This window comes from Aulonocara sp. 'chitande type north' Nkhata Bay, linkage group LG19 (assembly GCF_057382095.1).
Source record: "Aulonocara sp. 'chitande type north' Nkhata Bay isolate Kocher_YH1m ecotype deep benthic linkage group LG19, A_spYH_male_GT1.1, whole genome shotgun sequence".
NCBI lineage: Eukaryota > Metazoa > Chordata > Actinopteri > Cichliformes > Cichlidae > Aulonocara > Aulonocara sp. 'chitande type north' Nkhata Bay.
Genome location: NC_141362.1, coordinates 21,321,783 through 21,349,168, shown reverse-complemented (window position 1 = coordinate 21,349,168; position 27,386 = coordinate 21,321,783). Strand labels below are relative to the sequence as shown.

General features: G+C 41.7%; 3 protein-coding genes across 3 annotated transcripts in view; 1 reads left to right on the top strand and 2 right to left on the bottom strand.

The window, feature by feature from the left end:
- Positions 1-474: 474 nt before the first annotated feature.
- Positions 475-6,446, bottom strand: msl2a (MSL complex subunit 2a). Its single transcript, XM_086274714.1, has 3 exons — positions 5,389-6,446; positions 2,772-4,177; positions 475-2,403 (listed from the first exon to the last, which is right to left on the bottom strand). The coding sequence occupies exons 1-3, from the start codon at positions 5,528-5,530 to the stop codon at positions 2,101-2,103; spliced, it is 1,851 nt and encodes a 616-aa protein (XP_086130840.1). The 5' UTR covers positions 5,531-6,446; the 3' UTR covers positions 475-2,100.
- Positions 6,447-8,877: 2,431 nt separating this feature from the next.
- Positions 8,878-15,695, top strand: pccb (propionyl-CoA carboxylase subunit beta). The gene is made up of 15 exons (XM_086275236.1): positions 8,878-9,164; positions 9,709-9,828; positions 9,921-9,989; positions 10,082-10,138; positions 11,300-11,413; positions 11,627-11,737; positions 11,921-12,029; positions 13,243-13,363; positions 13,442-13,523; positions 13,618-13,741; positions 13,827-13,934; positions 14,143-14,243; positions 14,561-14,659; positions 14,745-14,844; positions 14,955-15,695. The coding sequence occupies exons 1-15, from the start codon at positions 8,919-8,921 to the stop codon at positions 15,074-15,076; spliced, it is 1,683 nt and encodes a 560-aa protein (XP_086131362.1). The 5' UTR covers positions 8,878-8,918; the 3' UTR covers positions 15,077-15,695.
- A 1,033-nt stretch (positions 15,696-16,728) lies between these two features.
- Positions 16,729-27,386, bottom strand: part of stag1a (STAG1 cohesin complex component a) — a 38,536-nt gene continuing 27,878 nt past the window's right edge. Inside the window, exons 10-32 of the mRNA XM_086274694.1 lie at positions 27,256-27,379; positions 26,981-27,079; positions 26,738-26,817; positions 26,222-26,329; positions 26,016-26,130; positions 25,768-25,885; positions 25,428-25,531; positions 24,293-24,385; positions 23,657-23,950; positions 23,489-23,559; positions 23,052-23,220; positions 22,504-22,596; positions 22,160-22,334; positions 21,892-22,031; positions 21,447-21,548; positions 21,188-21,336; positions 20,591-20,719; positions 20,190-20,392; positions 19,897-20,065; positions 19,664-19,780; positions 19,409-19,523; positions 19,228-19,308; positions 16,729-18,241 (exon numbers count right to left, since the gene is read on the bottom strand). Coding sequence (XP_086130820.1) covers positions 18,218-18,241; positions 19,228-19,308; positions 19,409-19,523; positions 19,664-19,780; positions 19,897-20,065; positions 20,190-20,392; positions 20,591-20,719; positions 21,188-21,336; positions 21,447-21,548; positions 21,892-22,031; positions 22,160-22,334; positions 22,504-22,596; positions 23,052-23,220; positions 23,489-23,559; positions 23,657-23,950; positions 24,293-24,385; positions 25,428-25,531; positions 25,768-25,885; positions 26,016-26,130; positions 26,222-26,329; positions 26,738-26,817; positions 26,981-27,079; positions 27,256-27,379 — 2,872 coding nt within the window. The 3' untranslated portion in view covers positions 16,729-18,217. The remainder of the gene's footprint in view (positions 18,242-19,227; positions 19,309-19,408; positions 19,524-19,663; positions 19,781-19,896; positions 20,066-20,189; positions 20,393-20,590; positions 20,720-21,187; positions 21,337-21,446; positions 21,549-21,891; positions 22,032-22,159; positions 22,335-22,503; positions 22,597-23,051; positions 23,221-23,488; positions 23,560-23,656; positions 23,951-24,292; positions 24,386-25,427; positions 25,532-25,767; positions 25,886-26,015; positions 26,131-26,221; positions 26,330-26,737; positions 26,818-26,980; positions 27,080-27,255; positions 27,380-27,386) is intronic.

Sequence of the window (27,386 nt, the reverse complement as noted above, 5' to 3'; positions counted from 1 at the left end):
CCAAAATGACTATAAAATAGTTTGCTGACCATGTCAGTGCTGTGACTTATTCGTCAGCCAACTTGCCTGACCCAAACCCCGCAGGGGTATTGTCAGAAGGAAGAAGAGAACGGTAGGAGATAGCATACCCAAGAGATGAGCTGAAGGCTCCTATGAAAGTAACCTGATCTTCAGGAACACCTCAGCAGTGACAAAAATGAATCCCTTCATTCACTGATGCAGCAAGTTTTAGTAGCAACCCGCACTATTAAAATAAATTACCATTAAAAAGAATTTTCATGATATTCTAATATGTGAGATGTGTCAGATTATACTGTATTTTAAGTGTTTTCCAACACATTTTTACACTAAAGTGTAAAACACAAATCGTGATCCCCACATACTATATCACTACATGTATCCTGAAAACTACTGGATGGATTGCCAATAAATGTTAGTGAAGACGTTCATGGTTAATTAAATTTTAAGACAATACTGAAAAAGTAAAAAACTATCGTTTAATTCATGTTGTAGTACATGTTTCCATAATATGGCAGTGAATGTTTCAGCAATAATAGTCACTCCCCAAACAAGAGTTTTTACAGTTAAAAAAAAAATCAATACCAAAAACTTAATCAGGGTTCAAGTAATGCCCAAAAGAAATACATTTTGACACACACACACACACACACACACACACAGGAAGATAGGTCATATTATAATCCGCCTTCTAATTTCTTGCCAATAAAGAACCACCAAGGTGTGTGGGTGGCCTGCAGTCTCTTTTTGGTCACTGGACTGGACTAACAAACATATTGTAGTTACAGCCGAGACAGTAAACACAAACGCGGACAACACAGCATGTTGAGTTATGGGAGGGCTTCATTGTGATTTAACCAAAAGGAAAGACAGTGGTACCAAATCTTAAACGCTTGGTATCAAAAATAGTCTCTGAGTTGGTCTCCGATCAGTCTGAACACTACAAGTGTGTGGGGGAAAAAAATCCATGGACAGAGCATATTTTATCTTGTAAATGACGACCTATGGCTTCGGTTTATCTATACACACAGAGTCATGTACAATCCCATAACCAAAGCATAACAGTAACTGTTTTTGAAGACAGTCAGCTGAAGTCTAAAACGGCAATACTGTAAACAACTGTGTGTGCGTGCACTGGAGCTGGGAACCTCCGTGTTGGTGCTCCTATTGCTATGCTAAGAACGGTTTTAGTTGTAATTTGGCCAATCAATCAGACTAAGTCCTCACAACCCAACAACCGCCTCCCCACTGACATTACAGTAAATCTCACCAGGCACATACACACAAACACTTACACACACTCACTCACACACACACTTACACTCACAAACTGTGGAACCAGCCAAGTGCTTTGACATTATCTTGCTGCCTGTACAATGCCTGCATCAGTCAAGTTCATTAAGACAAATTCGTTAACATCCGACAGTACTTGGATTGAGTGAATTAATGAGCTAGAAAAGGCATACAGTCTTGTGTGAGACATACGATCTACATATATAAGTCACAAGAGTCCTTCACAATTATGGTGTGAACACACAGAGGGTTAAAGATTAGTAAGGGCTGTCCTGACACAAATTATGTATTTCTAAAGCTTAAGGACTAATACTCAAACATGAAAAATGCTGTAACCTTGATATGATGATGATGTAGTTGTTGTTGCACCAAATGTGGGGGGTAGGGGGGATTCACAGATACTCGAATACTTGTGAGTGTACACACAAACAAAACCTATGATAAGTTTCTATTGCCTCTTAGAGTATGTCTGGTCTATGAATGGAAAAAAAAAAAAAGCACCTGTGATGTACAGAACAGCCTAAGAACCGAGTTTAAGTGTTAACTAGAGACAGGCAACAATAAACACTGGCACACAGGCACAATACAGGAGGCTTTGGCACACCCATGCTAGTCGTACTACTCAGCATTTTCTGACACAGAAGGAAAGCAGATTACAGGACAGGACAGACCCATAGCTGCCTTAGATTTCCTTCCCCTCAATGGGGTAGGTACACGTTTTCTGACAGACAATGATGAGTTGTCACATTCTATCAGCACCATGCTGTCTATTTTTGGAGTCCCAGCCTCTCAGCCGATCAGCAACTCGAGGCTCTCCTCATAGTTGGGCTCTTGTGGGGGGCTGGGGGACAGGAAAGCTGTCGAAACGGGGGTCCCTGTTGCGGTGGCAACATTGAGGAGGGTGTTTGCGCGGATGCTGGTGGTTGCCGGGTTGCGGAGGGCGGCGGCTGCTGTGATGCTGGTGAGGTTGATACCAAGCGTAAGCCGCGTCTGTTCTAAGGCCTTCTCTGGCACTGCAAAGGCCTCGAGCTTTTTCTCACCATTGGCCATGTAGGAGTTCTGGCAACCTCGACAGATGCAGTCCAAGCATGCCTGCGAAAGATCAGAGAAAACAGACAACAGCGTTACTCTAGCTACACAGGGCCAGTGTGGCACAAACGATGCAAAGCTCTCAGTTTCTGATACTGTCACAAAAGAATACAAAAACCTGCCTTTACTAAGTTTGAATATTTATATATATCATATATCATGAATATATCATCTAACAGCAGACTAATACATCATCTATTTTTTCCATTACTTGTTTTCTTTGGGTTAGAAACAAAAGTACTAAAACATCGTTGTCATATGTTTACACTAACACATAAAATAGCAGCATGAACAATCTACACAAACTCACATAATGACAGCATTAATCTTTAAGCGTATAATGTGCTCATTTAATAGATTAATGGTTTTACCTTGCGGTTTGAATAACAGGGACAACGCTGTCCCCTGCAGGTCAACACAGACGGATTCTGAGTGGCTCTTCCACATTTACAGCCCTTCTTCTCCACTGGCTTCTTATATGGAGGCCTCGCAGGTGCTGGAGGTACCAGGCAGCCTGCCATCAACCGCTGGTCTTTGCTTCTTTCCTTTGTCTTGGAAGCGCCACCAGTGCGAGCCTTGACATGTGGCTTCTTAGGGCTTGGCTCCGGATGTTTCCTGGCACCTTTATTGTGGTTCGGCGCAGGTCGACTGGGCTTAGGAGGTGCTCCGTTGGGAAGCGATGAGTATGTGTGTGCTGGTACTGTTAGGGAAGGCGTGGGTGGATGTGTGTGCAATGTGTGAGAGGGATTAGGAGTGTGTGAGTTTGAGGAAGAGCCCTGCAGGATAGAAGCAATCGGGAGAGGTTTCACTTTTTCCCTGTCACTCTCTGAATGAGATCGTTTGCGGTTAAGGCGGACTGGTGGGGGCTTGGAGGCTGAAGGAGGGTCAAAGGAAGATGTATGTGTGTGAGCACCATGGCCTGCCACTGTATTAGTCCTGCCTGTTTGAATCTGTGTGTAGTTGTGAGCTGCATCCAGCTGTATGTACATCTGAGTGTGTGCTCTGTCCATAGCTGTGTGTGTGTGAGTATGTGTCCTAACCGGCTGTGTATGAAGAGAGTCTCGACCAGGTTGAAGGGGATCCAATGTCTGTAACACCTCTTCCACACTGAGGAGCAACACCTCCCCCTCCTCCACTTCCCTGCTACTTGAATCCCCATCCCTGAGTGAGCACACAGTGCCTGGTGTTGGGGCTAAACGTCCAGTGGTCAGACTCAGTTCCAGTCCTCCACAACCGGTATTGGATACAGACAGGCCTGCCTGTGCCTGCTCCTCTACCAGCTCGCATACCTCCAGCTCAGGAGAAGAGGGATCTACATCCTCCAGCACGTCTCCATTGCATTCCTGTGGTCCGTTGAAACAGGGAGGATCAGAGGAAGAGCTCTGAGGTACAGCTGAGAGCTCTGCAGGAGCAGGTGGTGCCTCTGTGGGCGTAAGGGACTCAGGAGCTGAGGGATTCACATCTTCGTGCACTAGACTTGGGTCTTCCATCTCGTCTTTGTGCGACAATAGCACCTCTTCTAGCAAAGCCATTACCTCTGGAGACCCTCCTACATGGTTGCTGACACACAACAGCAACGGTGAATGAATTACATAGAAGCAGAGCTTCCTGTAACACTGCACCAGTAAAGAGAGCTGTTTGTTCTCCTGGAAGGAGGAGTGGTCCTTACAACGGCTGCATGATGGCCTTATCTGCATTTTCTGGCCTTTACAGCCCAAGCAGACATAATGCTGACACTCTGGATGTGTCTGAGAAATCGGATCCTGAAGCAGTTTACCTGAGAAAAAAATGAGAAAAAAAATCCACCTGTTTAGTACCTTTGAACAAAGGCACAGTTACTATGGCACAGTATATAGCTGGCCATGAGACATTTATACTCAGCTCCACCTCACGTAATCATAGCTTTATAGAAACAGCTGTATTCTCAATTAGCTACAATAACCATTTCTTAATTATAATTCTTACAGATACATTTGTGATTTTTTAAAGCAACAACAGCTATAAACTAACAACTATAGCATAGTGGATTTTCACTTGGCAAGCAAAAGGTCCCCAGTTCAATTCCAGCTGGAAAGTCAAATCCCTTTGGGGTTGGGTCAGGAAAGGCACCGGCTTTGCCAAATTAAAAATGTGACAAGGGAGCAGCATAAGCATATATTATATCCTATAATGATATATCACTACCACAACATCACAGAGATGGAAAATATCCTGCTCTGTCTGATCAACAGTCAAGGACCCAAAAAAATGATCCAGTCAAAGTGAAATGAATCAGAGAAAGCTGCAATTCATAAAGGTGAAAAACCTGGAACAAGTGCTTAATTGATTAAGTTGGTATCAAAATATTTGATAAAAAGTTCAGTTAATGAACTTTTACCAATTTATCAACGACTTGTTCGGAATCTAGATATCAACTGAACTAGCCAGAACCATATCTGCACCAAGCAAATAAGAACCAAATGAGCTTAACAGAAATATTATTGATATTTACTGCTTACATAACCAAACATGTAATTCTGACTGAATATTTCACAGGAGAATTAAGCATAGCAAAACCACTGTCAAATAATAGGGAAAGGTCAAAAATGTTGTCGCGCATAGCTGTCAATATTGCCCGTCTCCTCAGTGCAAGCTGTGTCAGCTCATATATTCCACTAGCTAAGCGGGCTGGTAAATAAAGCATGAATAAGAAACACATGGCTCTGCAGCAGGCACAACAACGGAGCAGTCATCTGTCTTGTCAAGAGGACGGATGACTGGTGCTCCAGCCTCGGTTGCCAAGGAGACCACGGAGACAAGAGCGACAAATCGTGTCACAACTGCTGCGATCACACGCACACCCACGGACACTTCAGTCAATATTAATGGTAATTATTTTTTAATACAATTCAGCCAATGTATGGCTCAAAACTGAATACAGTGTCGCAAATAACATTAAAGCTGGACTGAAAGTGTGTTGTGTTGCTATAATATTCTCAAATCACTTACCACAGACAAGACATGCGAGGGACTTTCGGAAGAAGGGCAGTAGTTTGTACATCTCTGCGAAGGAATGAGGCTGCCGCGGGTCGCACTGCAGCACGGCCCGGCTGGCAGACACGTAGAGAGCGGTTGCATTAACCGGGTTCATGGCGATGTGCTCCGCAGCCTCAGGGAAACACGGTCCGAGGAAGGAAAAAAATCCAGCGGCTCGTCGCAACGTAAAGAGAGCCCAGCCTCAGGGTGATGGAGGGGATGCAAATTGTTCTAGCGACGCAACAATCAGTCACTCCAGTGTGTCAAAAGAGATGTTAATCATGAATCAGTAATATATACAATATGAAACAACGACCATGGTGAGGCGGTTATCGCTAAACGAGCACGTTAGCTAGCTTGGCAGGTGGCTACCTAAGGTTAGCATCACCGGTTCGCAGTCATTACATTTAACCAGCGAACTCTTTCATATCGCAGTTACAGTTCCTGTTAATTCGGACCTATTAGAGTTATAATTATACTCATCTCCAACAAAGTCTAAGGGCAAACGCTGACTCGAATGAGCAAATCACCCATAATTAAAAGGTTAGCATTACGTAGCTAACATTAGCTTACTGCATCAGCCGGACGTTTTGCACAAGAGATCATCGATGATAGCCATAGAGCCAATCTACTCTACAACCCAGTATCCTCGTCGATGTTTAACTGAACAACGGACTGGCGAGATCATGAATTCGCCGGGTCAGAAATCCGTTAACAGATTCCAGGCGCGCACTTGATGTAAACAAAGCTAACCAGCTAGCGTTAGCATGGCTAGTCGATTTAGCTAGCGAAGAGTCAACCGTATCACTAACCCCCCTGGGTGGCTTTATACGTCGCACGTAGGAGCAAAATGCGACCGGCTAAGAAAAATTCTGCAATTTTGGTACGTTTTGCTGTAATGCTCGGAGAGAGGTGACCGAAACATAGCTAACTTGCCGTTTTGCAAATGCATCAATCATTCGATTTTCCACTTTTCCTCGCATAAACCCCTATCGACAGGCATGATCATCACGCGAGATTTCCACTAGTTACCGTGGTTACCGCAGCGCCTTTCCCGTGTCCTCCATCGCTTTATTTCCTCACTGTAACGATTATAATTGGTCATAAACTACGTAGCAACACGCTACTTAAAATGTATTTTTATTTTAATAAGAGGGTGGAAAAACTTCCTTAAGGTTAGAGTGTCACACTCAGTCGAGTCAGAAAAGATATAGCTAAAAATACAAAATATGTCAAAGATGACTGACCTTTGGTACACCCGTGGTGTTAGCACAAGACTCATGTCAAATTGCTTCTTCTTTGTCGTGCCATCTCACTGTTTTGTCTCCTCGTTTTACGGGAATGCGCATATACACAAGGTGCAGAGCATATGAAGATGTTAAAAAAAACGTATGTAACTGTTCGAAGAGACATGTATTAACAAAACAAAAACAGAAAAGGTGGATTTACAACTTATTTTAACTGTTATACTTGACATGCAATTTGGTGATCATGAAGTTGGGGGTAAGAGAAAAATGCCACTTTGTATTTAAATCGTATTTTGGAATCGCTTAAAAACTACGTTTAGGGCAGGTATAATTTTTATGTATTTTGTGAATTCATTATTTTCAAATTCGTGGTTGAGACATAAATAACCCTGCAATTGTAGAGTGACAGCGCTAAAGCTGGCAGGAAGGTCTGCTTTACAATATAAACTCCCTGTAACATGACATCCAAGATGGGCAGAGCTCCTGCCCACCAGCTGTTGCGAGGACTTTCTGTTTTCTGATTGGCTGCACGAGCTCGCCCTCCTTTCGCTATTGGTCAAAATTTCATCATTTGACTCCCCGCCCGCTGTTGTGCTAGAACTTGCAGAAAATAATGACCAACTACATTATTTTCCCAGGTTGAGCAAAGTGTATAAAACACGACAAAGAAAAATCAGCTCACAGCTGCAGTAGATGAAGTAAAAAATATGCACACAAATGGGGATTTAAACTGAAATAACTAAACCAAAAATCCTCAAGTCATCTGTTTTTCAAGGCAGCAGAAGATCACAAAAATTTCCCTATTTGGGGCATGGACAGCATTTGAGCAAGTATAGACATCTATGTGTCATATGATTTAATATAGTGGACTATATAAATAATCTGAGAACAAATGTCAAAATATAAAATATATACTTTATTCTGGGGTTTCAGGGATACACCTGGAAATAGGGGGGGGAAGCTTTTAAGAAGCCATTCTCTACTGCTCATCCAGGTCAGGATTGCAGCTGGGCTGGAGTCTATCCCAGCTGTTATCGGGCAAAGGATTTAAGGATTTATAGGGTTTTCATTGTATTTCCAGCACATGTATTCTCATGAGCTGAAATTAAAATTTGCAATCATGTCAGGTTTTTCTTTTTATTATTTTAAATAGGAAATATTAAGTACAAATAAGACATAAAACAAACATGTGAAGAGGGTAGTGCAAAGACACAAGTGATTTATCACATCTGTTACCTCTGGCTGTAGCAGAGATTACAGAGCACCAGCAGAGTTTAAAAGTCTTACAGCCTCTGGGAAAAAGATCCTTCCTTAGTCTGGTGGTTCTGCTCTAGATCACAGCTTCCTGCCTGAAGGGGAGTCTTTCAAGAAAGAGGAAGCAATTTCCCTGCATCTGCTGGTGACGTCTGTGGTGGTGGTGGTGGGGGCAGCTGCTACAAACAATAGTCTATGCAGCTTTCACCACCCTCAGCAGAGCCTTCCTCTCTACCACAGAGAAGCTCCCATGCCACACAATAATGCAGAAAAGCAGGACACTCTCTCCCACACATCTATAGCAAGAGGACATTTGTAAGTCTATTGCAGGGCTGATGCTTAGAGACAGGAAACCATTCACCTTCACATCCACAACTACACCAGCTGAGCTAGCATGCCTATTTTTGAACTGGAGTTGGAGGCTTGCAGAGTCACTCAGACATGCAAACTAAACACAAAGGCCCCTTTAAGAATCCTTTAAATTAAATGATGGAATTACTGAGTTATATTCCAGATGTTATTGTGACACATCTCAGGAGTATTTGAAGGCTTCGGCACATCTTAAGATAAAACCTCATTTGTTTGGGGTGATATAAAGGCAAAGAGCAAAAACTGTGCTATTTACAAGTATAGCTCAATGGTTTCAGTCTTTCCTGATTCTAGTGCATAGTTCAGAACTATATAGATTCTGCAGGCCTAGTGTTTTGATACTGACAGATGGCTCCTATGAATTTAGTGAAATACATAAGAACAGTGTAGCAGATCGTTTGTTAGTATGCACTATATCCCCTGACAGTTCTATTGAAGTAAACGGATATAACAAACAGCAAGTAAGATGTGAAAAAAAAAACATGTTTAACTTAAAATTAAGCTCAGAAAGGGGTTTTCCTCCCTCTTTATTGATCGTCTCCCGAGCCACACTCCATTCCACTTGGTGGCGCCCCAACGCTGGCTTGTCAACAGACATTAAACACTAAAGAAGAAGAGCTTACACGAACAGCAATGATGGCGGCCATCAGTGTTGCTCGAAGCAGTTGCGGACTGATAAATGGTTTTAAGGTGTCCTTAAGGAGCGTGGCGCGAGTAAAATATGGCGCAGTATCGGTAACAGTACCGCAGACGAGTTTGCATCGGTCGTGCCGCTGGTACTCCGTCAGCCACCTGTCCGTTAAAGAGAGGATTGACCAGAAGCGAGAGGCGGCACTGCAGGGGGGAGGTCAGCAAAGGATAGAGGCACAACATAAAAGGGTAAAATCAGCTATCGCAGACCGAGGCTGTTATGTTTTATATATTAACACATATTTCTTTTAATTGTATAATATCATATGCTTCAAATGCATTGGCAGCCAGGAGGTTGGTGCTTTAAATGTCAGGCGCAGGGGCTTGTTTGTTTTGCTGGTCTCTCTCACACCTCTTAAACAAAAGTTTATTATTATCATTGTTATTATTTGTTTTAGCCCTGAAAGGGTTAATTTTATTTAAACAACAAACTTCACAATAACAAATGTTTTTAAGGTATATGTAATGATTTATTTTATGAGATTGGGATAAACCTCTGACAATTAAACAGCTCACAAACTGGTAAGGGATTAAATAATAAGACCTGACAAATTAGGGAAGTAAACTCCTATAAAGAGGCAGCTTTGCTTATGGTATGCAACACTTGAAACATTGATCTAAAGCAACCAGACATTTCAAAACCATAGCTTTTGCAGTGTGGCAGGCAAACTTTCTGATCGGTGACATATCTGATGCATGACTGTAATAAATTTACCATTGTGATGCGGTCCAGGGTAAGCTGACAGCCAGGGAGCGAGTGCAACTACTGCTTGACCCTGAATCCTTTGTAGAGACGGACATGTTTGTGGAACACCGTTGCGCCGACTTCGGCATGGAGCAGGACAGAAACAAGGTATCAGGTCGTGCACAAATACCTCTTGCAGCAGCGTGTTTCTTATTTTGCGACATTTTCAGTGAATTTTGATCATTTTTTTTCTCTCATAGTTCCCCGGTGACAGCGTTGTGACAGGCCGAGGTAGAATCAATGGCAGGCTCGTTTATGTTTTCAGTCAGGTACAGTGTTCATTCATTGTACAGAAAAACTATATGTGGCAACTCGATTTTATGTGACAATCTCTTTGTCTTGCACTCTGTGTTTTTTGCAGGACTTCACAGTTTTTGGCGGAAGTCTGTCTGGAGCTCACGCACAGAAGATATGTAAGGTATACAGATGTTTCACAGCAGTGTTGGTCAAGTTACTTGAAAAAAGTAATCAGTAATTAATTACTGATTACTCCCCCCAAAAAGTAATCCCGTTACTTTACTGATTACTTATTTTCAAAAGTAATTAATTACTTAGTTACTTAGTTACTTAGTTACTTTTTAAAAACACGATTTACAACCTGAAGAGGTGATAAAGTGATAGATCTTTCAGCCCAATTCTACTTTTTCTACATAATCCATCATACAAAATGTAATCAAATGGAAAAGTCTCTTTTTTTAACTTGTTTTATCAGTTTTAATCTTTTAACTTTATGCATCAAGCAAAACATTTAATTATGCAACATTCTCTGACTTGAATAAATTAGTTTAACATTTAAACCTATTTTCTACACATTCCAGCACATAAAATAAAATATTTTTTGTATTTTCACTCACTCTTTCAAACAGATGCAAGTAAAACACAGCAGAAAATAAATAAAGTCAAAGACTCAGCGGTCCTTTTGCTCTATTTTCACCTGTAAAGCAGGAGCAGGGTAGGCGGAGGGTTACCCTGGTGTAGGTGTGCTGCGGTCAGTTGAAGAATCTGCGCGAGTGTCTCTGTGAGTTTCCCATCACGTCGTAGCTACTCGGTGCTTGCTCGGAAGTTTAGGGGTTTTTTCGCTGTAAAAAGAAGTTTTCTTCCCACGCACGATGGACGCTAATGTTTTTGTCACTTTTTATGGAATCAAACTCAAAGTAAGGTCAGTACTTCCACACTTTAAACGCTGCACGCTCATACTCTCTCCCGCACTCGATATATTATCCATTGTTGATCTGCACACAGCTGCTGTCACCAACGTCGCACTTGCTTACGTCACTGTCATGAGACATTCTCGCAAAAAAAATCACGGTTTTAGTAACGCAGTAACGCAGCGTTCCTACGGGAAAGTAACGGTAATCTAATTACCGATTTTGCAATAGTAATCCCTTACTTTACTCGTTCTTGAAAAAAGTAATAAGATTACAGTAACGCGTTACAGGTAACGCGTTACTGCCCATCTCTGTTTCACAGTAACATTAAACATCGTGTTTGTCAGCTGTGAGCAAGTTAGCATCTGTATGGGTGTGTTTGTCTTTGGTCATTTCCTCATTTGATGTGCCACTTTTAAATCTGTGGTCAGATCATGGACCAGGCCATGACGGTCGGGGCTCCGGTAATCGGGCTGAACGACTCTGGAGGAGCTCGGATCCAGGAAGGAGTGGAATCTCTAGCTGGATATGCAGATATATTCCTGGTATTTCATTTATATATTTTTGTGCAGACCTTTTCATGTAAATCAATTTTAAAATGTCAAGTTTTGCACCTGACGATTTTTTGAGCTCAGAAGCTTGAAGCCCTAAATTCTTTTCGGTTTAACATTCCACATAAATGGCGGGAGTCATGTCCGTAAACTCATCATCAACAGCTGGTGTCGTATTTCTGACACTGTACGTGTTCTTGTTTCCAGAGGAACGTGATGGCTTCAGGAGTCATCCCTCAGATCTCCCTCATCATGGGTCCGTGTGCAGGAGGAGCCGTGTACTCTCCTGCTCTCACAGATTTCACCTTCATGGTTAAGGTATGTAGCTGACACAGTAAAATCCACTGTAGGTAAAATATTAGTTTTATGCTATTTAAGCTGCAAGAAATATGAAAAAGTCCTGAAATATTTCCAAACTGGCACGCAAATGCTATTTTGTGTTTAGAGAAGAGATGCATTCAATTCCAATAAGCACAGAAACATTTGTGTTTGTGTGTTTAGGACACGTCATACCTGTTCATCACAGGGCCTGATGTTGTCAAGTCTGTCACCAATGAAGATGTGACTCAGGAGGAGCTTGGTGGAGCCAAAACTCATACCACCGTGTCCGGTCAGACTCTTTTTAGATGTGTGGATGTTGAAGAGTTTTGTAAACTAAGCTGTAGCAATCACTGGTGCTTTACCAGCACTGGCTTTAGGTTTGTCATATTTACCAGTGTGAGCCTGTCTTGAGCCACCCTTCATTTCCACCTTTGGGGCGATTGTGGCTCAAGAGTTGGGAGTTCGCCTTGTAATCGGAAGGTTGCCAGTTCGAGCCCCGGCTTGGACAGTCTCGGTCGTTGTGTCCTTGGGCAAGACACTTCACCCGTTGCCTACTGGCGGTGGTCAGAGGGCCCGGTGGCGCCAGTGTCCGGCAGCCTCGCCTCTGTCAGTGCGCCCCAGGGTGGCTGTGGCTACAATGTAGCTTGCCATCACCAGTGTGTGAATGTGTGTGTGAATTTTTTAAACACTTTTAAACACTTTGGCATGCATAAAATTCTATGTTTTGCACTAAGAAGTGATTTCCAAAAACTGAATAAGTGTAGAACAAAACAAGAAATAACAGGCCTAAAAACTATTTGCTGCAAATAAACTGTATGTGAAAGTCATTAAGAAATTGGAAAAAAGAGACCTGACACAGTTTACAGCCATCTGTAAAACACAGTGGAGGATCTTTCGTGGTTTGGGGATGAATTTCAGCCAGTGGTTTTGGAGATTTTGTCTGGATTGATGGAATTATGAACACAGAAAAAGAATGTAGTTCATGATCCATCGTACATGACCATCTGGAAAGCATCTGATTGGCATGAACTTCATTTTTTAGTACAACAGTGATCCCTGCCAACACACAATGGAAGCTGGACCTCAACCTTATTGAAGGAGTATGGGAGAATGTTGACAGAGAATTGAACAAAAAGCTGCCAACATCCAAAGAAGAGCTTTGAATGTCCTTCAGGAATTCTGAAGACTACTTAAAGAAACCTTACTTAAGTTCATGCTGTGTTGGAAAAATAAAGGTAGTCATACCAAATATTGACTTTCAGGCTTGTTAGAATTGTGCAAACCTGCTTTTGCTTTATGCAGTTTTCATTCTTGTTTGCATGTTTCTTTTGCCTATTTTCCCAGCACAATATACAGAAATGAGGGGTGGTTTAAGACTTTTTCACAGCATCTTTTTAAATCTGTTTAGCAAATGAAATCTAATCAAGCATTACTGCTCAAGTCAGGGTGTTTAACTCGTCTGAGAGAAACTCTGGTAAAAATGTCTTATTGCTTTTTCGTAGGTGTGGCTCACCGTGCTTTTGAGAATGATATTGAGGCTTTGCTCAACCTGCGAGAGTTTTTCAACTTCCTGCCACTTAGCAATCAGGATCCCGCACCTATCAGGGAGTCCCATGACTCTAGGTAGGCAGTAACCTTTGCCCTCATTGAACTAATCACAAATCCCATCCTTTTTTGTCTGATGTCTCATTTGTTTTTCAGCGACCGTCTGGTACCATCATTGGACAACATCGTCCCTTTAGAGTCAACTAAAGCCTACGACATGTTGGACATAATTCATGCAGTATGCGCACAAACATACACCTTCTAATATGTACCACAACATCTCATTTCCTTTTTGTGTGTGTTTAAAAAAAAAAGTTCTTTTTCTTAATCAGATAGTAGATGAGAGGGAATTCTTTGAGATCATGCCCAACTACGCCAAAAACATTGTGGTGGGATTTGCCCGTATGAATGGACGCACTGTGGGCATTGTGGGTAATCAGCCTAAAGTAGCTTCAGGTAAGAAAAATATGTGAATAACTAACAGTTAAAAAAAAAAACCCTCAATCCATTCAATCCATTTTGTACTTGTCTTGTTTGTCAGGCTGTTTGGACATCAACTCCTCAGTGAAGGGAGCCCGATTTGTTCGCTTCTGTGATGCTTTCAACATTCCCATCATCACGTTTGTGGATGTGCCAGGCTTCCTGCCAGGTATTCTTGGATAATATCCTCATGCATGTACACACAGGCTGCAGTTATGTGCAGGGCATGTTTGCCATGCTGAAGTTCATGATTTAATCGGTTTAGTTTAACGACCAGTGATTCTCCGGTGAGTTGGATGAGACTGAACAGACCACCTGTAGAAAATCTGATAGTCTGAACCCCTATCCAATAGAACTGCTGTGTTTTCTCTCAACAGGCACAGCTCAGGAGTACGGAGGCATCATCCGACACGGAGCCAAACTGCTTTTTGCTTTTGCAGAGGCCACAGTCCCAAAAATAACCATCATTACCAGAAAGGTGTGTGAGGTTTCTATTGCACATCTGGCTCAGCTGTTTGTTGTATAATGCCCTGCCTACAAAAAGCACCTCCAAGTTCACTGCCACGTTGAACTGCGAGCAGTGATGATAACTCAACACCCCAGTGTTTTTTTTTTTTCAGAATAAAAGCCTCTGTAATAATTTCACTGGAATCTTTTGTCTGAATCGGCTACAAAAAAACAAACAGCTAACTTAGCATTTTATCAGTTTTGATTATTTTACATCTGCATTCATTTACTGTCTGAAATGCTGCTTGTTGCTGAATTAATCCTTTTATTTTGGTCTTTGCATCCCAGGCGTACGGAGGAGCCTATGATGTGATGAGCTCAAAACACTTGAGAGGAGACGTGAACTACGCCTGGCCTACAGCTGAGGTCGCCGTCATGGGTGCCAAGGTACACATTACCTCTAGGTTTTTTGTTTGTCCCTTTCTCTCTGCTTCCTTTATTTTTACAGTTTTAATTTCTTTTTTTTCCTCAGGGTGCCGTTCAGATTATCTTCAGAGGAAAGGAGAACCAGGCAGAAGCAGAGGCTGAATACGTGGAGAAGTTTGCTAACCCTTTCCCAGCTGCTGTCAGAGGTAAATCTGCTTTTTTTTTTTTTTTTTTTTGACTGTTCCTGCTCTTTATCTGCTGACAGTGTATGCGGCAACAAACCGAGTACATCTTTATCCGACTGTGCTTGTTTTAGGTTTTGTGGATGACATCATCGAGCCAGCGACAACTCGCAAAAAGATCTGCCAAGATCTAGAGGTGCTAGCCAGCAAGAAGCAGGTCAACCCCTGGAAGAAGCATGCCAACATTCCTCTGTGAAAATGTTCTCCACACTAACGCTATGGAAAGGCATTTGTATTGACTTTTACATTTCAAATGAAATTGGGGGTTTTTGCAGACAGCAGATCAGCAAACTCAGTTTTCACTGTTTTCTCTCACCCACCTTTAACGGTACCCCGTGATATTGGGAGCCTGTCTATTAGATTTAGTTTACCACTCCACTGAAAGCAGCAAGTGAAGATCACTCCTGATTTCTGTTAAGTATAATTGATTTTGTATTTGGAGCACTTGCAACAAAATCAGAATGTGTATCTTTACTACTTTATAGTTTATATTAAATCCCTAAAAACATCTGAAATAAATGACCCCGTAGTCACACACAGTGGTCATATTGGCAACTACTGTTGATATGGCTATCTAAGAGGCCAGAGATTTAGTGTTAGCAGCAAATGCAAACAAACTAAAGTTTGTTATCATGTGCAATGTTTTCAGAGTTGTTCATATACTATATATCAGTTTTTTTACAGTTCGGTGCTTTCAAAAGGCACCTAAAGCATTTGATGTCCTCCATTTAGGTCAAGGAGACGTCCTTACCAACAGGAACTGTGCCTTTTCTCTGTGGCAGGCTCTGTACTGTCATCTGTAAAATAAATCATGGCCTCAATATTCTGCGTGTTTATTCATTTTCTTTGTTTTAAAAGTCATTATTGCCAGAGACGCTGGATCATATCTAGTGGAATCTCAGCCATTCTTTTAAGTGTGCATGATCAGATCCAGCTCCCACAACAGACACACAATGGGATGGAGCTGGTGTAGTCTCATAGTTTAAGGGTAAATGGTCATAGCTGAACCGGTCACAGTTTTCAACGACTTAAAGGGCATAAAGTCTGAGGGCCAGCCTGTGTACAAAATTGATGAACTACACTTAATCGATACATTTTGACTCTGTTTTTTATTTAATTTAGTTTCAGTTTCCATAGTCAACTTTGTGTCCATCAATACCTCATCAGGCAAACTATAACATTTTTACTAAACTATCAAATACTAAAATTAAGGATATGGGTTAGCTAAAATATTTTAAATCTAATTTTAGTTAACTATAATAACCTTGCTCTTGGTCACCGTTTTGGCTTTGGCCTCTATGTTCCAGTGAATCTTAGCGTTTCAGCTTGCCAAGGCATTATGGACAATTGTATCCTTCCAACTTTGTGTAGACAGTTTGAGGAGACACATTTTCTATTGTAGCATGACTGTAACCTACTAAACAAAGCAGGGTCCATAAAGGCATAGTTGGATGAGTCTGATGTGAAGGAACCGGACTGACCCATGCAGAGCTCTGACCTCAACCCCCATCAAACACCTTCAGCTTGAACTAGAATGGATACCGTCAGCCAGGACGTCTCGTCTAACATCCAGGTCCAACCTCGGAAATGCTCTTCTAGATGAATGGGCAAAAAAGTCATGCTCAGGTGGCTTAAGACTTGTCTATATATTGTACCTTCGGTTAATGTGTGCCTATTCAGAAGACCTATAAGATATAAAACTAGGACTCTGACAAAGGCCTAATATATTCAATAATCTAAAAAAAAGAAATCCATATTGTGGTTTTAAGGAAGGTTAACTGTTCATTCTTCACATTAAACACACAAGTGGAAAACTGTATCTGACAACAACAGACACCAGCCCATGAATTGATTACAGATTTTATTTTATTAAAAAGAATTTAGGTTCACAGAAAAAAAACAAACAGGCTTTTACAGTATTTTGGGGCAAATGATGTCAACTGCACTGCAGAAAAGATCCAATTGTCTTTGATTTTTACAGGACTGCAAACCAGCCAGTGAATAAAGGTTGTAAATATTGAACTGGGGTGGTGGCGGCATGGCTGAACACATTCAAAACACATTCAAACAAATCTGTCATACATAAAGATCCATCACTGCACTGGATATGAACAACAAGTTTTCCATCTTCTGAGTCTGTTAACACTGATTGCAGGTAGCAAAATGTTTTCACCTGTAAAATGAACAAACTGAAGAGTGAACTGCGAAACGATTGCAATCAGACCTACAGCGCTTGGAAGCTGGTATCATCGGTATCCGTTGGATATGACTTACAGGTGTGAAGGGGAGGGGCTAGAATATACTTTTTAGTATGTAGGCCACAATTTGGCAACAAACAAGGTACATATTCAAGAAAGAGCTGTACAAACATCAGACAAAAACAAAAACACACTTGATTTAAAACTTTAGTACTAAAGCTACAGAATTGAAAATATGTCTTTTTTTTTTTTTAACTTTTTTAAAATTAGTTCAAAAAGCCGCTATTTAGGGGTTGGAGGGTTGTGTGTGCAGAAGATTTAAGGTGTGGATTCTCTCCGTGGTCGGTCAGATGTGCATCTTCACTGTTAAATAACAACTCTCTCTTTGCTTTGACACCACATGCACACACGGCAGCTGCATCACGTCCTCCAGGTCGGTGTACAGCTGTCGACCTCTGTGTGCACATCCCACTGCCTAACCGAGGTCACCACCAACACTTCACACGCATATCACGCACCAGCACCAACACATACGACGACTCAGAGATGGCAGAGAGAGGAGACGGGGCAGTGGGTGGTATTAAGAGCAAAGATATAGAACATTTAGTTGGATTTAAGATGGGGTGAAGTGCAACACCAAAAGAGGGGGGTGGGGGCTGTACAGAGTGTTACGCTGCAGACTGGGAGCCGAAGCAAACAACTGTACATGTGTGTAACGGGGGGAGGCGAGGGGGGAGGGCTGTAAAAACTGCGAGTACTTGTCGGCCGGCTGCAGGATTATGCAGCCAGAGCGCCATCAGAGGTACTGCTAACAAATGCTAAACCAACAGGCTGAAGAGGAAGAGGAGGAAGAATACAAGCAGGACAAGGCTCTTGAATAGTTCAGACTACACTGTGGATCCTCCGATCCGCCTGACTGAAGAGGGCGGATCCTTGCCTCCAGGTGAGATCCTGCAGTTTCAGAAGATCCTCTTGAAAAGCATCCTTCCATCATGTCTTACAGAGAAAGAAAAGTACTTCAAAAATGATTTTTTTCTTCATCTTACGAGTCTTGATTGGCAGGTGATCTGGGCTAAACCTTCCTCTTCCGTTTACTCCTGATTAGCATCCTGATCTTAGGATCTTTTCCAGTTTCCAGATCAGAACATGGGCATGCTGAATCCCTGGAACAATGAAGAGGAGAAAGTCAGAAAACCTTCCCCCCCAAAAAAAGAAGAAGAAGAAAAAGTACATGCTCTATATAAAAAGTGCGGCAGTGTTTGCTCTTTTGCTACTGAAGTTCACTTTATATGCAGGGACTTTAAAATCTCACCTTTATGTCTGTACTGTGAAAAAGCCAAAATGCTTTCAGAATAACTTAATTAATTTTTAATCAGTGAAACTGATTTTGATGCTTAAAATTGTTGGTTTGCTTAGCCATTTCTAAGATCAAAAGTTCTTAATTACCACGAGAATTAACTAAAATACACTTTGATGCCAGAATTTTGGTAAAAATATTCCAAATGTTAACAGGTGTTATTGTTCCAATGGCAACTTTTCAGAAACTATCCATCCAACAATTGTGCTGATTGATGAAATGCATCTATTTGACCTCTACTCTGGCTTTGGATTTGACCTTCTTAGAAGCAGGAACTGAAATCCGCTGGTGCAAATTTACAGTACTTATTTTTTAAAAATACTAATATAATACTTTTCATCATTAAATAGTCTGTTTGTGGAACATCTATAAGTGAAACCTGCATGTCTATATGTCATAATATTGTGTGTGCATTGTTAGATTGAAAGCCCTTGTTTGAATTAATAAAACTACATAAAAAACTTTAAGTGCTCAGCTGAAGTAAAAGAAAAACAAAAAACAAGTAACCATAAACAGATGACATAGAAGACATAAGCTTATAATCTGTGATTAATGCACATGAGTGTAACGTATGAAAAAATTATATATCTTGGAAATGTTAGCCAATCAGATATATTTTAAACAGAAGCTGAAATTGGTTAGAGAAAGGACTTCTTTAAATCAGTTTTTCTGTGCTTTTGAATGCTTAATTTCTCCTCTTATCCTTCATTACCTATAGTCTAACTTATTACTATTTTATTTTTATTTTGTTCAGTTTTCTTTTCGATATTTAGTTGGCAAATCATAACTTACCGACTCGTCTTCAATCATCGCTGCAGAGTCAAAGAAGTCCGGTCTTAATTCCGCTCTTTCACGTCTGTTCCTTGAAGGTGGCTGTAAAAGGTCAAATATTTTGTAAGAAGCCATGTCACAACCAGAACGAGAAAAAACCCCTGAAACCTCGTATCAACTAAATGAATAGTTTATAACTGACCAGGTCGATCACCATGGTGTCTTCAAACTCCTCGTTCATGTCCTCCAGCTGGCCCCGCGATGACATCATCACATCTTCAAAGATTGGCTCTGCGTCATCCTCCATCAGCCCACGCCTGAAAGGGAATGCCAGGTTACGATATTTTGGTTACTGTGACTTTTAGGGTGGATAAAGGTTTGGACAGAATTTGTGTTTCCACTTTTACCCAACATCTTCACAGTACGCTTACGGTTTATGAGCAAAATACACACTTACACAGTCTGCCGGACACCCTGATTGCTGCGAGACTTGATGTAGTTCATGCCTGTTCGGTCCTTCCTATTCACCTCTTCTATCTTCTGCTGGCCGAGCCATGACATCTGCATCTGAGGACTGAGGACAAACGAAGACACATGTCCATTAGTTCTGCTGCTGTCTTGTAACTTTAAAAACTGGGCTAACGTTTCTATGTGCATGTGCACCTACGGACAACATGTGCATGAACCCACTTGTGTACGTAATCGTTCTCTGATCCTGGCTCTGAGTCTGGGTCAGGCATGTGCTCTGCTGGTCTGTTCTCTCTGAGGACTGTTGAGGTGAGCTGAGGAGTCTGAAGTGCCCCGGGTGTCTGCAGGGTGTCATTGCGCATCATCCACGAGCCCTCTACGCTACTCTCCTCTGAATATGAAGCAAACAGAGTAATTTCAGTTTCAGCAGCAGGAGTAAGTGTCTCATCTCCTTTAAGAGATCAAGTTCAGTTAGGCCACCCCAATAAAATGGGCAATCCTTCATCTCTGCTTACCCTCAATACGTTTCTTGTGGAGTGGCGGTCGACCCTTCTTGCTGCGGACTGAGCCGGTCTTGCTGCTTGAGCCTGACGTAACAGACATGTGGTCCTCGTCTCCTCCTGTCAGCAGGCTGTTTCTGTAGGAAATCAGCGGCAGCCACACGTCCTCCCGACGCTCTGACATCGACTCTGACATGAACTTCTCCAGGTACGAGTGGCTGTGGAGGCAGCAGCATTTTATAGCATTATCCTTTTTCTTTGACACAAATCCCGTTGGGGTTTTGTCAGGAAGGCCATCCAACATAAAAACTGTGCCGAATCAAACATGTGGAGCTACCAGCTGTGGTGGAGCAGGGCAACATAGGTATATAAAAGCTGGAGTATTAGCTGATGATAAATTGGATTGAAGTACTTACACTGTCTTTTTGTCCTGGCGGATTAATTTCGAGGAGAATTCACTCAGGACTTCCAGGAAGGCCAAGTTTATAGGAGGAAACTCTGGTCCTCGAGGATTCTGGTACTTAAATGCAAACTCTATTCCATCCCTGACACAATGGAAAGACAACAGAGAGGAGAAACAATGAGAGATGACAATAAAGAAAGCAACACAAAGTTACACGAGTACTACAACTTTACAAACAGTTGGTGTATATAACAAAGACTCTTTTAACCTCAATCTACCCTGATTAATTATTAACGGTGTATTTTTTGTACTAACTTAATTCATGTAACTTTAAAAGCAAATAAAAACTTGTGTCTGCTTTATGCTTCCTATGTGATTCTAAAACTGGTCGGTAAAAGTTTACTTAACGTTTTGCTCGCAGGCTTGAATAAGTTGTTAAAATTATTTAATTTCACATCCCGAACATGCAAGAATTAACCAAAATCCTGCATCAATTATTGGTATTTCAATGTAAAGACAAATTGGAATCACTCATACTCTTTTAATTTATGCTACAAGTATCAATCTACAGCTTCCGTTTACAGAGACACCACAGCGCTCGTGATCTCACTTGTGTAGCGTGGCGACAGCCTCTCTGGTCTTGATCTGATCCAGGCCAAAGGTGAGGGCAAAGCGCCGGGCGAGCTCCTTGATGCCGCTCACGTGAGAAGACGTTCGGTCCAGGTTGGGACCCTGATCCTGCAGCAGCTCATTGAACAGCTGCAACACACATATGAGTGCATAGGAGTTAGTGGGTATGCACAGGAGAGCACTTGTAACACAGAAGTACACAGAAGGAAGCTGTGTAAAAAGCACCATCACTGTCTCACCTGCTGCAGACTGAGGATGAGTGTCTTGGCACAGAGGATTTTGTCCGTCTGTCTGGTTTTACTGAGAGTCTCCTTGATGATGTCGCCATAGTCATTATAATACTGAGGCAGAGAAACGAAACTGTTAATTCGCCCAAGTTGTCTGAATTAATGCACTGAATCTCATATCACACTCAGATTTGCATCAAAGGTAAATTTAGGTGAATTAAAACCATTTTTTTTCAATTCCACAGTAAATCAGCTCCATTGTTGTCTCAGAAGTAGCCACATTTATATCATAATGCTAACATTAACATAAGTGTCAGAGCGAAACAAAGATATTGTTACTAATACTGAAATTGTTGTGATGGCTTTTTATCTCACCATATTTGTTTTTTTCCAAAGTTTTCTCTCTTTTAAACTATCAGCTGGTTATTATTTTTCAGCATGCATGCTACACACAAACCTTCATATAGTGTTTGAAGATGTCAGCAGCAGCAGGCATGTCTACAATGTCGTAGATGATGAGTTTACAGAAAGCTGCAAGCAGGTTTCTCCTCTTATGGAGAGCCTCGATCTTGTTGGCTTCATCCTCCTCATCTCCCTCTGCAGGCACAAAGACAGTAGTGGACAACAATGACAAAGCTCCCTACCTTCTCTCAACCTTAACAGTTAAAATCTTCTTGGATCTGAAACAGAAACCACAACATGATCCGATCTAACTTCTCTCTCACCCATGCTCTGACTCTCATCATCCTGGTCGATGAAGACGTGGTCTAAGACGAAGTTTAGCAGCTCGTTTTGCAGAGTGCTGTCTGGGTTAAACACCAGTGGCTGGAGGCCTTCTCTGCCACCAGAAATCAGCTGGTGACTGAAGATCATCAACAGGTCACAGAGAAGCATGAATGCCTAAACAAGAAACAGCAATATTGTCACAGCTTGACCAAAGAGTCAATATTTCAAAAAACAAAATAATGATATGTAGAGATAACAGAAAACATGCATCCTTTACATAAATCGAGAGACAACGTTGATTTCAAAGCTCTTCTGTTACTCGTGACACAATAGCATCTGTTACCTGCTCTTTAACCGGTGTGTTGACATTGGACAGGCACTGCTGACACACTGCCAGGAAAGACTTGACCACTCTCCTGAGAGCCACCAGGTCATCCTGCACACAGGGAACATCACACAGACATTGATAATCAGCCAAAATAATGAGTACTTTAGCAAGAGTCGCTAATGAACAGCTGTGACAGTCAGGCTAGCTGTCTTTGTCATCCTATCAGTATGAATGAAGGAATATTATGAATAATAATTCAGCAACACTTTTGATGTTTTCAACAATGTTCCAGATAAGTTATATCCTATAATGGGAGCTGAAGTCTTGGTAAGGTGTTTAAGTGTTAAATGAGACAGATTTGGGGTGAGTCCCAGACTGAGGACTGGGGCTGTCTGACAGTGAGATGGATTTCTACACTAAGCCACCCCGCTCTGCAGAAATACAGATAAGCTCTTGTCCCTCTGGGCCACTGATGCTTAGACATGGCAGCATTCACTCTGAGCCACTGACCAATGATAAAGCTAAACTCTGAGTGCGGTCTGTTAGTGAGGCCGGTTGAGCACCTTGCTGGGAACCCCCTCTGTGATCTTGACCAGCTGCCACAGGATGGAGTAGTGGGAGCACTGCAGGGCTTGGACAGCTATCTGCTCTGGCATGGAGCCCTGCTCGATGCCCGCTTTCAGCAGCCGGTAGCAATTCCCAAACAAATCCCATCGTGTCAAATCATGGGCACTGAAGGAGAAAACGAGAAGAGCACACACTGAAATGATCACATTTATTTGGTGGAAAATTTCTTCCAAAACACTGAATGAATGAATGAATGAATGAATGAATAATAATTCTTACAATACAAAAATGCGAACTAAATGTCTCCCTACAGATTTACACAAACCTTATCTGGTATGCTAAGCTAATAATCTCAGATTCTGTAATGATTGTCAGCCAAAGTAACCAATGATAATAATCCATATTTTTATCTTGAAACAGCTGCAGATCATACTTGTGGAAGGCTGTGAGTCGCTTGAGTGTAGATAACACATTGTAGATATCGTCATCGTCTGCCTCCTCAGCCTGCAATAACCAACATCTGTTAGTATACAAGACTCAAATGGGCACAAATAGTGCCCGGTTTCTAATAGTCTACCCAGCCAGCTACTTTGCCCGATACCTCTTGCAGCAGCTCTTCGACCGAGTGTGCAAAACGATCGGTCATCTCGTCAATAAGCTGTGATCGGGCAATGTCCACACGGTTCATGATGGTGTACTCTTCAGAGCAGAGGATGCTATATGTCTTGCTGCAGGCCTCAAGCACATCGGCCTCTATGTGCTTCTCCACAACCAGACGGATCTGCTTTAATAAGGCGTCCAAGTGCTTCTCCATACGCCCAGCGCTGTACACGTCCAGGTCAAAGTACTGGGGGATTTGCAGCAGGTTGGCTACCTTCTCTGAGTCTGCCTGGTACTTTGGGCAAAGTAACGGAGAGATGAGAATTAAATAAAGATGACAAAAAAAAAAAATAGTGTATGAGGGAAAAAAAAGTTACAAAACTAGCACAGAAGGACTAAAACGGGAAAGAAAGACCCATCAATCAGCATGCAACGCTTGGCTTCTGTTTCTCAGTGAAATAGTGAGTGACATTTTACACATATAGCCAGCAGACTTAAGAGATTGAGGGCGCAAAGTATTCAGCAGCAATTCTCACAAGCAGATCATTTATTTTGACAAACTGATCGGTCTTCTAGCCAGGTCATTTATCACTGGTCTCTCCCTTGATGGCCATGGGCAAGCTAAGAAAAGCCTTACCTTGGACAACAGCATGGGTAAAGCCATGATGAAGTGCTCTGTCAGTTTGTTCTTATCATCTATCTGGGTCTTCCTCTCCTTTGCTGTCAGCACCTGGACAAAAAAAAAAAATATATATATACACATACATACATACACACATCAATGATTCTTTTGTTGGGACCAAAAACTGAATTATTTTCCCCTCTTCATATGACCAAAAAAGGTACTAATGAGTAGGAAAATTCTTACTATTTCTGTGTTTAACAACATAACATATTCACATAACGTCTTGCTAAAATTATTTGCTGTAGTTTTATGCACATAATTACATATTTTAAAAAAAATCTGAAAAAGTGGAGAACAACAAAAGTTCAATACAACAGAATCAAAAGTACAGATGAGCACATTAACACAGACTCTGGTAAATAAGGTGGCTGCTTTTACACTTAAGTATAATACATCATCACATTTCAGATCACAGTGAATTCCTCTTCAACATGCCCACTTGGCAGGTACAGTCATGTGAAAAAGCAGGTTTTTACTGGACTCCATACAGTCCTGTGAAACCCTAAGTTCACTTTGTGATACAAAAGCTTGTAGAAACACTTTTAGCAGCTGTAATTTGAAGCAATCATTTTCCGTGTGGGAATTTTGCCCCACGTGTCTTTACGATCTTTATTCAGTTCATTAACATTTGCGGGTATTTCTTTATGCACAGCTTTCTTGAGATCCTGCCACAGGATTTCATTCAAGTTGAGGTGTAGACGTCTTTACATATTGTGTTGTCGATTTTTGCCTGTGATGTACTTCTAGAGTTGCAATTTTTGAAATCTCTCTGAGATTTGAATGCTGTGACCTTGGGATGAATTTTCTGGAATGCCCAATCCTGGGAGGACTGCAGCAGCGTTAACACACACCTCATATTCTCCAGACCTGCAAACTACCAGATGTTCAGCTTTTATAGATGTGCTCAAACTTGCTGATGACCCATTAATCAAGTGGATCTGATTAATAGCACCTGGCTCGTACTCTCCCCGTTAACTCATATGGAAGCAGTAAAGGTTATCACATGACTGTATAAGGTTTCATCTGCAACATTCAAAGTGAATACTCTGAGTGTTTCTGGAGTATGATATGTGTATACTTTACACACCCGTTTGCCAGTGCCTCTGCCAACAGGTGGGTGTGCCTCTGCTGCCTGTCGGATGGTGCACACCATCAGCTCGATCAGCGCACTCTCCTGCCTGTCAGACAACACTACAGGGAAAAACAGAAGACGTTTGAGCAGAGGAGAGACAAAGACACAGGAAACAAAAGAGAAACCGAATGACAGCAAAGGTCGGAAACAGAGAAAAGGATTAAGGGAGCGAAGAGTTTCAGGGAACAAGATTTTATTACATCATCTCGTCTCTCTGGTTCTCAGCGGTTGTATTTTATTTGATTCAGCTTCTCCCAAAGGAAATAAGATCAGTGTGAAATACTGTGTGCCTTACTCTCTTCTCCCTGCACGGGCTCCTCCAGCAGCAGTTCAGTCATACACTCCCAGTCTTTCAGCAACTCTTGAGAGCTTTCCCACAGAGAGTCGACAAGGTAAGCTGCATGCTCGTGGAGCTACACACAAAATCACATTGAAAGAGACTTCAATCTGCAGGCATCATTCTGGAACTACTTTGTGTTTGTGAGTGCCCAACATCTAAAACACACAGTATGCTGATAAGATGTGTGTTTTCATGAGCGTTACCTCACTCTCCAAAAAGAACAGCACTAGCATACGGATGAGATTCCCATTGGGACTGCTCCTCCCTCTGCGTTTAGCCAGCGCTTCTTCTGCTTGCGGGTCATGGCGACTGAATAATCTGTCAGCGAGTGAGAAACAGACAGAATAAGAGTTTTACAAATTGAAGACTAACAATGTTATTACACCATAAATGCCCTAATTAGACTCACTTTCTGTGAAGAAACTCTCCAGCAGCAACAGCGACCGGCCGGTGAGCAGAGTACACCAGGTGGTACACATTCTCACAGTCCTCGTTGGACAAAGCATCTTCACTGCCCCTGCAGCAGACAATTTGCACACAGGTTAATCAAGTTTAAATCAATCAGAGCTGGTTGTGAGAACAATATTAAACACGGGAAATAACTGAAAACGCCCAGAGGATGAAAGCAATAATTAAAAATTAACAAAATATTGCATATAAAAAGAAGTCAAAGGAAATAGCAATCAAAAACTATTAAACTAGTTCACAGTAAACTACCAAATCTATTTGTGAGTGTGACTGAGATCCTCTCCTCAGCTAAAGTAACCCAGGAACTGAGTGTTCAGTACATGATAATCCTCGTCTTAAGCATGTGATGATAGCCAAAATATAATCTTATGCTAAAATGCTGACCAGAATCTAAAAAGAAAAAAAGAGTTTCATATGTAGGCATGCAAAAATACAGAGAAAGATCAAAGCTACTCACTGCAGAATGAGTGTGACCAATCTAATGGCCTCTACAGCCACGTCATACTCCTTATCCAGTGTCATTGATACTATTCGGTCCTGCCAAAACAGATAAAGTTGAGCAGAGAAACAACTGCAGAGAACTAGAATAAATAAGGAGAAACAAAAGAGAATTCAGAAAACTAAAAAAAAAATCTAAACACTGCCCATGTCTACTGTGGAGCTATAAGAAAGCAGCCTCAGTTCTCGCTGCTAGCGTTACCTTGAAGCGGTTAGTGAAAAGCTCTAGTTTGGGGAACAGTTCTCGGTTTGTGTACAGGTTCTGCAGAGCCTTCAGGCACTTCAGACGCACTTCTCCTTGCTAGAAAAAAAACAAATAAATTGGTTCAAGCAGGCCAAACATCTTAAATAAAATCCTGCTGTGGTGGACTACACATCTACCATTCTGTATCTGTGAAAATATCATTCATCCCCTTACATTAAATCCAGTGGTAAATATCAGCCAAGGGTTGTACAAAAACTCCTAAATTTGCTTACTCTATCATGTAGAGTCCAACCAACATATTTTAGGTAACTATCATTAAGAAATGCGTCGCTGTACATCTTCATCCACACGCCGATTTCCTCAATACAGATGGCCCGAATTTCAGCGATCGCATCCCTACAAA

What these genes read in the sequence shown, in the direction of transcription:
- msl2a (XM_086274714.1), bottom strand. Translation starts at nt 5,530, where the DNA reads ATGAACCCGGTTAATGCAACCGCTCTCTACGTGTCTGCCAGCCGGGCC. An exon ending in CCTCGCATGTCTTGTCTGTG is followed by an intron (nt 4,178 to 5,388) that starts GTAAGTGATTTG and finishes TTTTTTTCTCAG; the next exon opens with GTAAACTGCTTCAGGATCCG. An exon ending in CCTGTTATTCAAACCGCAAG is followed by an intron (nt 2,404 to 2,771) that starts GTAAAACCATTA and finishes GATCTTTCGCAG; the next exon opens with GCATGCTTGGACTGCATCTG.
- pccb (XM_086275236.1), top strand. Translation starts at nt 8,919, where the DNA reads ATGATGGCGGCCATCAGTGTTGCTCGAAGCAGTTGCGGACTGATAAAT. An exon ending in TAACCATCATTACCAGAAAG is followed by an intron (nt 14,244 to 14,560) that starts GTGTGTGAGGTT and finishes TTTGCATCCCAG; the next exon opens with GCGTACGGAGGAGCCTATGA. An exon ending in TTTCCCAGCTGCTGTCAGAG is followed by an intron (nt 14,845 to 14,954) that starts GTAAATCTGCTT and finishes TGCTTGTTTTAG; the next exon opens with GTTTTGTGGATGACATCATC.